Raw genomic sequence first — 10,341 nt, 5'->3', positions numbered from 1 at the left:
TCATTGTTCATTTTAGTCCTTTGGTCTGAATCAGGGACTCATTTTGTTACGAAGTTGTATAATTGCCTAGAGTTGGTTTGTGTTCTCACGGCAGCATTTACAAGTGGACCAGGAGGAGGTGCACATTAATAATCCTCCAGGACTGTAACATGCTCATGTTTAACCCAAACAATGAGTCATGTGACTGCAGTTGGTTCAGATCCAGATCGGAGTACCCGGCGAAAACCCACGCTGACACGGGGAGAACATGCCAACTCTGCACAGATGGGCTTCCCCACCCTGGGTTCAAACAGGTTCCTGGTTTGAACGCAGGGTGGTTCAAACCAGGAAGGCTCTTGCTGTGAGGCGACAATGCTAACAACCGCACCACCACAAATTTCAGTTTCAGTCATCATAAAGTGAATTTTACAGATAGAGTGTGCATTGTTCTTTGGGGTGCTATAGGCTCAATACACTGCTCTTATTCATACAGATTGAGAAACACTATTTTGCTTTGGAATTGTTTATAACACTGGGTCAAACCACATCTTTTCAATGTGAGATCAGAAAATAAGACACCAGGTCCCCGTTTCCACTTCTGGTGGAGACGTTCTTTAGCTTGAAATCACCATCAGTTACAAATTAACACAGTGGTCGGTTATGAAGCAGACACCTTTACTGACAGATAAAACTGCTCTGGTTTTCTAAGATTTGCTGAAACACAGGCCTTGTAGACAGGAAAATCAGAATGTAATAACATCAGGCATAACTGATTACAAATTGTAATCATTTAAGGAGACACGGATGAGTTCCCTTTAAGACTTTTGTAACACTAATAAAAATGTGCATCGTTTTAGTTTGAGAATACATGTAAAATGTAAAAAATGTAAAAAAAAAAAAAATGTGTTCAATAAGCAAAGAAACGTAAGCATCAACAAGCCACAGCAGCAGGAAACTTGGACAATATTTGGAATTTAGCCTCAGTAACCATAATTGTACATGCTGTGAATTCTGGATAATGCAACTGCCTGTACAATGAAGAGGATGATTATAATGAGGACCATGATGCAACCCAGGACGGTGGCCCAGATGTTGAGACAGCGGGCAGTGGAGCCGTAGTGTCGGGCACCCTCCAGATCTCCAACCACCTTCCGGTCTCTGGCCTGGAAGGACCAAAGCACATTGATTTTAAAAGTGGATTCACAGATATGCTCGACCTCAAGGGAACTTAAACTGCTACCACTGAGCATCAGGACGATCTCATAAACTCCTGCAAAAGCTTTTCATTCTTGTTTGCTGTATCTTTATGCTACAAATGACCATTCTCTATTTTCCTCAATGTAGTTATTGAATAATTGTTGTATTCCTGGTTCTAAAGTGGACATAGATGAAAATAAAGTTTGTAAAGCATTTAAGTCTCTGTTGTCTTTGTTTTATCTTATTTATTCATTATTTTTTCCCTTCTTTGTATTTTGATTTTTCAATAGTTTAATTGTAATTTTTAAGCCTTATAATATCTAAAATCTGAGAGATGAATATTCCTCGTCCCCCAACTGCCCGTCCTCTGAATGATTCTTGTCATGGTCTAAGTGAGGTCTGTGTCTTAGTCAGAAAAACTCAGTAAAGCCTTTTTTTAGCCTTCTTTTTTTCCCTCTAACCCTGTCTCTTCTTTTTAAAATCTGCTTTTTGAGATGCAAGATTTGGCTTAAACTCTTTTTTCTTCCAATATTCTTTAATAGGCAGTGAGAGAAAATTCCTCATGAATGAAACTCACCTTGACTGAGAAGATGAGAGCCGCCAGTCCAAGGCAGCAGTGGTTTGAGTAGACAAAGCTGCAGAGGGACCAGATGATGTGGTCCTTGGGGGGTTCGGTGATGACGTTCACAGTGGTGTGCTGAACCACTGAATGTCCTCCAGGCTGTCCAGGGCGCCCATCATACCCCCCCTGCAATGGAACAGCCTCAGGCGTGTAACCTGCTGGATTCATCGCTGTCTGCTCAACTGTAGTTTGAAGTGAGGGGCTGCAGGAAGGTGTGCAGGATCTCATCTGTCTCTGTAAGTGTGTTTTGTTTTTTTTTAAAGCCTTTTGGGGTTAACACATGCAAGCTTTTTTTCCCCTTTGAAAGCCAGTGAGGTAAATGCAACACACTTGTGTTGGCTGTTGCTTCGGTAAAGAACATACAGTGCATGGCCTTTTGCTTTCTTAGAGTTCTGAAGTGTTTACAGGTATAATGTAAAATGCAGTAAATTCTGTTCAACAACAGTCCTTTAAATATTCCTCCACTATTGTGTAAAAAAAACAATCACCTGCTAAAGAAGAGCAACCAGACATGAAGTCACCACTGGCCTGTTTTAAAAGGAAATGTAGAAATTAGGTTGTGTTTTTCTCAAGGGGTGATAGTGTACTGTAGGGTGAGACTAGGGTGATTTAAGCAATTTCCCCTTCTGAATGATACGGGAAAAAAGAATAGTACTCGTACTCGTCGTCCTCCTTCCTCGTTCCCAGCAGACCCTCACTGTTTGTTTGGGCCTGCCAGGTCTGCGCGGCGTCCTCCCTGATTCAACTCACCACCAGGTGGTGATCAGTTGACAGCTCTGCTCCTCTCTTCACCCGAGTGTCCAGAACATATGGCCGCAGGTCAAATGATACGACTACAAAGTCAATCATTAACCTGCGACCTAGGCTGTCCTGGTGCCACGTGCACCGATGGACATCCTTATGTTTGAACATGGTGTTAGTTATGGCCAAACTGCGACCCGCACAGAAGTCCAATAACTGAACACCACTCGGGTTCAGATCGGGCAGGCCGTTCCTCCCAATCACGCCCCTCCAGGTCCCGCTGTCATTGCCCACGTGAGCGTTGAAGTCCCCCAGCAGAACAATGGAGTCCCCGGTCGGGGCGCTGTCCAGCACCCGTCCCAGGGACTCCAAAAAGGGTGGGTACTCTGAACTGTTGTTCGGTGCATAAGCACAGACAACAGTCAGGACCCGTTCCCCGACCCGAAGGCGCAGGGAAGCAACCCTTTCGTCTACCGGGGTAAACCCCAACGTACAGGCAGAGAGTCTGGGGGCTATCAGGAAGCCCACCCCGGCCCTCCGCCTCTCACCCGGAGCAACTCCAGCGAAGGAGAGAGTCCAACCCCTCTCAAGGACTAGGGTTCCAGACCCGGAACTATGTGTCGAGGTGAGGCCGACTATATCTAGCCGGTAGCGCTCAACCTCTTCCACAAGCTCCGGCTCCTTCCCCGCCAGAGAGGTGACATTCCATGTCCCAAGAGCCAACTTCTGTAGCCGAGGATTGGACCGCCAAGGCCCCCGCCTTGGTCTGCTGCCCAATCCACATAGCACCGATCCCTTCTGGATCCCTCTGCGGGTGGTGGGCCTGCAGGGGGACGAGCCCATGTAGCCGGTTCGGGCTGGGCCCGGCCAGACCAGACCTCATGGGCGAAGGCTCGGCCACCAGGCGCTCGCCCACGGGCCCAACCTCAGGTCTGGCTCTAGGGCGGGGCCCCGGTAACCCTCCGGGCCGGGTACACGTGTCCTTGCTTTTGTCCATCATGAAGGGTCTTTTGAACCGTTCTTCGTCTGACCCTTCGCCCAGAACCAATCTGCCATGGTAAACCCTACCAGGTGCAAAATGCCCCCGACAGCACAGCTCCTAGGGTCATTAGGGCACTCAAACTCCTCCACCACGATAAGGTGACGGTTCTCAGAGGAGAAAAAAAAAGAATAGTGTGGAAAAACATTTGTGTTAAAGACTGTTTGTGTTAAAAGACTGTTGTCCTAATCTGGTTTCTAAAATATAAAATTGTGAAATATTAAAAATAAATAAATCAAAGCAGAGTGTTTTTCACAGGGTTTGGGGCAGGCAGCCAGCACAGCCAAAATCTCTACCACTGTGTGACAGAGTGCAGGCCAGAGCGAGTTGATGTCGCTGAATATGAGGCAGGAAGTATGACATGGGACCGAATGGGCATTACTACTATGGCAAGCCGTTTTAACATTTAATAGCTAAGTTTGACTCTCCGAAATTACCATTATAGATATCAGCGTCATTTTGACTAGTGGTAATGTCATTGTGACTAGTATGAATTTTAATTGAAGATATCTATAACGTCATTCTGACTAGTCAAAACTACAGTTACAGATATCTGTAATTAGAATTTGACTACTCAAAAGTCTAATTTAAGATATCTATAATTCAGTTTTGACTCGTACGATTCAATTACTTTTGCCATTCATGTGTATGGGGTTTGTCATTATAGATATCTCCAATGTAGTTGCGGATATCTGCAATTCTTATTGCGGATATCTGCAACTGAATTGGAGATATCTCTAATTCAAGTTCAAGATATCTACAACTTCATTCTGACTATCTGAAACTCAATTCAACTAATTCAAGATATCTAGAAAGGACCATGTAGATATCTTCAATTGATGATAATTAAAGATATCTTGAACTTGAATCATGACTAGTCAAAATTAAATTGTAGATATCTCAAACTGGAATTAGAGATATCTTAAACTGATATCTGCAACATAATTTTGACTAGTCAAAATCTAATTACAGATATCTTGAATAAGAGTTTTGACTAGGCAAAATTATGTTGCAGATATCAGTAATGAATATCCAGTCTAGCTATTAAATGTTAAAACGGCTTGCCATATTACTACACAGAGATGGACCGATTGTTGACTTGTATCAGCTAAAGTACCTGGCTACAATCTTCTGGAAATTATTTGGCAACAGGATCACATCAATTGGTATGTTCCGAATCGCATACTTTTAGTATATGTAGGAGCTGCAGGCCAGCAGGCCTGTGCACATTCGATCACCGGCGATCAGCACACACTGTATGCCAGTTAGTTTTGTGTCCAATTATTTAGCCTGTGTAGTTGAGAGGACAGATCAAACTGCCACAGCAAACTGATATGATGTTGACTGGAAATTGAGGTTGAACCATGAACATAAATTACATAAATTAATCTATGATAATTAAAACAATTTGAGACTGAGAACAAACTTATATATGAGTCTGACAATATTCTAATAAATCAACATCAGATCTAACATGTGAATGTTTTCTGTGACTTCCTGTACAGACTGAAGGCTGCTGGAAACTGCACAACTTGACAACAGCTTTTTGACACCGCCTCCTGCTGCAGCCGCCTGATGTCGTCCACTCTCCAGGTGAGGCACAGTTCATCTCAAACGAGCCTACTGTTTCATAACATTACACCCTGAACTTTGACCCTTTTGCTTTTATATCTGTTACTTTGGAGAGAAAACAAACGCCACTCACTGAGTTCTCCAGAGACGGAGATCAACCCGCAGAGCTCTGCTGTTGTTACTTTGCAATGTGTGTCGTTTAAAGTTATAACTGCACAGATTGTAGATTCAAACATATGATATTTATGACAGTGAACTTACATCTGCAGATCTGTCAGTTGTTTTTATAGTTATGTCCTATAGTTGTTTGTAATATTTATGATTACTGAAACAATCAGTATTCCTGTTATTACCATTCTACTGGTCATCAGTTACTTGAATGCGCTGTCTTCCATCACTGTGACTTCTGACAGCTGTCAGTCAGCTGTCAAGCCATCATCTGTTTGTGGGTCAGTGGGTGTCGCTGCACAGAAGATTGTGAGTTGGACTTGCATACTACAAAATCAGACCGGATGTGGTAGAACATCCTGGTATTTTTGGCATACTGCATTTAACAGATTATGTGTAGGGACATACTAAATCTTTTTCTGGCATACTGGAACGCACAGATATACAGAATGTAATGTGAATGTTAGTTGGATTAGTTGCAGTAGTGGGCATGTGCTGACCATGCACGTAGCCTGTCACAGTTATAACGAATCACAGTTTCATCACGGCAATTGATAAGTATTTCTGTTTCTGATTCTAGATTTCCAAAGCATTTACCGTAAAACTTGGTGTATAAGTCGCACTTTTTTCCCCTTTTTTTTCATCTAAAAAGTTGGGTGCGGGTTATAGACCGGTGCGACCTATAGACCAAGGTAAATGCTGACATAGGTAATTTGACCCACAAGATGGCGCTACGTAGTAATTTAAACTCATTCGTTTTTGGGATTTGAGTAAGCATGTATAGTTACAGCCCACACTGTAATAAGGTACTGTAATGCTGTCTTCTTAAAAAAGAAAAAAGAAGTTTAACATTAATTTAAACTCATTTTTATGGCTCAGATGTTGTTATACCGTAATTTTATTTCCTGAAGAGGTTGTTTGGAAAATTGCAATCTGAAAAGTAACCAAAGCTGCTTAAGAGGTTATTGTGTTTTGAATGTGTTTCAAATTAAAAATAAAGGGAAACAGTGTAGGAATAACTTGTATAACGTTTTTATTAACAAATAGTAATATAAAACCTTATTTTCCCTGTTTGAGACCTTAAAAAATAGACTGCGACTTATATGCCAGTGCGACTTATATTCCGAGTTTTACGGTATTTACCTGATAACCACTAACTGTTTGTAGTCAGATGTCAAATATGGTCTGAAAATCTCTTAAGAACCTCTTTCATGGGGTTGAAGTATTCAAGTTTGAAATGAAAAATGTGTAAGTCTGATTTAAGGAGCTTAAAACACAGACAACCTGTTTGGGTGAGCCTCAAGGGTCCATTAGAGGAACTGCAGTTTTTATTCCACACACCGGCTTCATTTTTTTAGCCTCGCAGGTTGCTGCTTGGTATACAGCCACTTTCTTTTCTTTCTTTTTTTTTACCCTAAAAAAAAAAAATCACAGACACATTTCAGAAAGTTGTAAAACAGAAAAGTGAAAGTTTCATTTATTGACAAATGAATCTTGAAACAAGGTCACAGACCTCGCAGACAGGAATTTAATAACACAGTCTGGCACTCAAACTTGACAGCAGACAGCAGTTAAGGAAACATGGTTCAGTTCCATTTAAGACTTTTGTATCATTTCTGCTTGAGGATATGAGTAAAAAGATAAAAAGTTAAAAATTGTGCCATAAGCATAAGAAAGATGACCAGAAACACCACCAAGCCACAGCAGCAGACAGCTCTAATTCTGTTTAAATTCAGCCATAGTAGGAGTCATACGAATTAATCTGTACAGCCACAACAATGACTGTAATAATGAAAATAAAGACCATGATGCAACCCAGGACTGCGGCTATGATGTTGAGACAGCGGGCAGTGGAGCCGTAGTGTCGGGCACCCTCCAGATCTCCAACCACCTTCCGGTCTCTGGCCTGGAAGGACCAAAGCACATTGATTTTAAAAGTGGATTCATAGATATGCTCGACCTCAAGGGAACTTAAACTGCTATTGTTGAGCATTGACTTAATCTTATCTCCTGCAAGATTTTTGTCTTTCATGCTGCAAATACAATTAATTCACCCATTTCCATCAATTCTCCTTTTCACCATACATAGTTGTCTTTGCTGAACACTGTTGAAGATGGAGACTTGCAGCGAGAACAATTACAGAGAGTTTGCAACACATTTAAAGTCTTTTTTTTTTGTCTTTGTTCTTTTTCCTCATTCATGTTTTTTTTTTCATAACTTCTTTGTTGTGTTTCAGTAGTTGTTTTGTAATTTCTAAGTCGTATAATATCTTAAGTCTTACTGATGAATACTTCTCGTCCCCCAGCTGCCCGTCCTCTGTGTTTCGTGTCATGGTCGAATGGAGGTCTGTGCTTTAGTCAGTAAAGCGTTTTCCTCTAACCCTGTCTCTTCTTTGTAAAATCTGCTCTTGATGCAAGATTTGGCTTACATTCTTTTTGTTCAATATTCTTTGATAGGCAGCGACAGAAAATTCCTCATGAATGAAACTCACCTTGATGGAGAAGATGAGAGCCGCCAGTCCAAGGCAGGGGCAGCATGAGTAGACAAAGTTGCAGAGGGACCAGATGATGTGGTCCTTGGGGGGTTCGGTGGTGACGTTCACAATGGTGTGCTGAACCACTGAATGTCCCCCAGGCTGTCCAGGGCGCCCATCATACCCCCCCTGCAATGGAAAAGCCTCAGGCGGGTAAACTGCTGGATTCATCGCTCACAGCTCAACTGTAGTTTGAAGTGCGGGGCTGCAGGAAGGTGTGCAGGATCTCATCTGTCTCTGTAAGTGTCAATTTTCTTTTAAAGCTTTTGGTGGTTAGCACGAGCCTGATTTTTGTGCTGCAGACCAATTAGGCAAAAGGAAGGTGACCACATTTGTTTGACCACAAACAGTGCATGTGTACTTGGACTTTTTAAGTTTGGCCCACATCCCATCAGCTGCCATGGAGGGGGTGGGGTTCATGACCTACACTGCAGCCAGCCACTAGGGGGCGATCAAGATGTTTTTGCTTCAACCTGGGGGTGCTGTCAGGCTGTCCGTCTTTATTATACAGTCCATAATTAATATGCACCATTATCCCCCAGTGGAATGCACAAAGGAAAAACAATGTGGGGGGTGGTTCTTCTGTTGAAGTAGCAGATTGATTTACGGACACCACACATCCTGTATTATTTCCTGTTTAGTATGAGTGGTAAAGTGTCCCTATGGTTATACTGACTGCTAAAACAGAGTATTACTAGGTGTACATGGTATGTAGAATTAGTATATTGTAGGGATGATAATGATTGATTGACGATGGATTAATCGGTAGTTAAGAGTTTGATCAAACGTGAAATTGAATCAATCAATAGGCTAAGCAGTGCTCTCAGAGTATATGCAATATGTTGCTGCCAGCTTTGATCAAGGAAAAACACATTTGGTCAAGGAAAGTGCTTACAATTTGCAACCCTAGTGTGTTGTATGGATTTGGGACACAGCCTTACTCGTTTGAGGGTGATAATGTAGAGTTGGATACATTTGGATCAACGAGTGTGTTAACGCCTGGTATTAACATGCATCCTGGGTGTATCGATCACACGTTGACAGCTTTAAGTCTGTCTGTTCAAAGCTAGCATTAGAATGGGTCTAAATAAATATGCATCTCAGGTGACCAGTTGTGATCATCTAATTTCCCGCTCTATATGCAAATAAACACAGATCAAGTGCGTTGTTGTTTCTAACTGAGGGGATGTTTATCTTAATGTAGGCACACTTACTGCCTTTGCTATTTAAAATAAGTAAAATCTTATTTGTAAGCCTGAACGCAACACATGTAGTCGCAGCCCGTTCTTGTCTCATTATTTTCCTGTCTCTATCTGTTTGAGAAAAGTGCCACTAGGAGACTACTGCTGCGGTGGTATGACCTCTGTGCTGGGGACAGCTGACAAGAGTCCACCCAACCACACACGCACAGTGACAAGGCTAACTGTTACCATCACACTGCTAATATTACCTAACAGTTACTAGCAGGTTTAAGTGGTTTGTAAGGACTTTTTAACAGCTGCTGCTATGTTGGTTTGTGCTAACTGGGCACACATTCGCTGGGAGGAGAGTGGCTCCGGAGATGGCCCTTCAGCTCTACGTCTGTGTAACTGCACCAACAGACATTTTTCTAATCTGGTGTGGCATTGGATAAGCACATAAGGCCCCGTCTCCACCGAGCAGTACGGTTCAGTTCAGTACGCTTTTTTCCCGTTTCCACCGTGAAAAGTTGTGGATGGTACCAATGGAACCGTTCCGTACCGTCCCCATGTTTGGTCCCCCCTCTGTTGGGGTACCTAGCACACAGATCTGGTACTAAAAGGTGGAGCTGTGAACACTGCAGTCTGTTGATTGGTCAATAGAGGACGGTCACTCTGCTCAGGGCTGAGTTGTGGCTGGTTTTGAGGCTCATGTAACCACTGTTCATACCGTGCAGAGTTTTATTAGTAAACTGTAACTATGAAATGAAAGGATGTTTTGCTGCCTCTCACAGCAGCTGGAGTCTGAGAAAAAAATAACAATTTACTGGGCCGACTCCCAGCAACTTTTAAGTTGAAACGTTTACTTGTTATGTAACTTAATGCATGAGTTGACGACGTGAATCCCTCAGCACACCTTAAATTTTATGTGACAATGTTGACCATTACTTAAAGTTTTAATACGACATACACTTTTATTAAAGAGTTGATCTTAAAGCGTTTATATATATATATATTAATTTCAACTGGGTTTATATATTCTAATCCTTACTCTGAGAAAATTAAGCTTTGCAGAGTGCCATTCCTGTAGGCTCCTGTGACACTAAACCCCCCGGCTTGCCCGAGAAGGACTTAACACACATACCCGGTATTTTTTAATATCCCATGGAGAGACTCTCACTGTAGCCTGTTTTATTTTGTTCTGAAAGTTTCGGCTTGCAACCCCGTTCTGTGGACGATCAACAAGGTGCAGACTTCCATCTGTGTCACCGATAATGAGGAAGTACAGCGAGTGACAACAACCCCGCCCAC

At 42.4% G+C, this 10,341-nt stretch overlaps 2 protein-coding genes across 2 annotated transcripts; both read right to left on the bottom strand.

Annotated features, from left to right (window-relative positions):
* Positions 1-29: 29 nt before the first annotated feature.
* LOC126408559 (dispanin subfamily A member 2b-like) lies at positions 30-2,020 on the bottom strand. Its single transcript, XM_050074184.1, has 2 exons — positions 1,754-2,020; positions 30-1,142 (listed from the first exon to the last, which is right to left on the bottom strand). The coding sequence occupies exons 1-2, from the start codon at positions 1,964-1,966 to the stop codon at positions 960-962; spliced, it is 396 nt and encodes a 131-aa protein (XP_049930141.1). The 5' UTR covers positions 1,967-2,020; the 3' UTR covers positions 30-959.
* Positions 2,021-6,840: 4,820 nt separating this feature from the next.
* On the bottom strand, positions 6,841-8,775 carry LOC126408561 (dispanin subfamily A member 2b-like). The gene is made up of 2 exons (XM_050074185.1): positions 7,811-8,775; positions 6,841-7,224 (listed from the first exon to the last, which is right to left on the bottom strand). The coding sequence occupies exons 1-2, from the start codon at positions 8,021-8,023 to the stop codon at positions 7,051-7,053; spliced, it is 387 nt and encodes a 128-aa protein (XP_049930142.1). The 5' UTR covers positions 8,024-8,775; the 3' UTR covers positions 6,841-7,050.
* Positions 8,776-10,341: the final 1,566 nt, after the last annotated feature.

This window comes from Epinephelus moara, chromosome 20 (genome assembly GCF_006386435.1).
Source record: "Epinephelus moara isolate mb chromosome 20, YSFRI_EMoa_1.0, whole genome shotgun sequence".
NCBI classification, from domain to species: domain Eukaryota; kingdom Metazoa; phylum Chordata; class Actinopteri; order Perciformes; family Serranidae; genus Epinephelus; species Epinephelus moara.
The sequence above is the reverse complement of the archived record's forward strand: the minus strand, read 5'-3'. Positions and strand labels throughout refer to the sequence as shown.

Bases quoted from the DNA above. Each gene is read 5' to 3' on its own strand.
- LOC126408559 (XM_050074184.1), bottom strand. From the start codon at position 1,966: ATGAATCCAGCAGGTTACACGCCTGAGGCTGTTCCATTGCAGGGGGGG. The intron at 1,143-1,753 runs GTGAGTTTCATT...TGGTCCTTCCAG, and splicing joins CTCTCATCTTCTCAGTCAAG to GCCAGAGACCGGAAGGTGGT.
- LOC126408561 (XM_050074185.1), bottom strand. From the start codon at position 8,023: ATGAATCCAGCAGTTTACCCGCCTGAGGCTTTTCCATTGCAGGGGGGG. The intron at 7,225-7,810 runs GTGAGTTTCATT...TGGTCCTTCCAG, and splicing joins CTCTCATCTTCTCCATCAAG to GCCAGAGACCGGAAGGTGGT.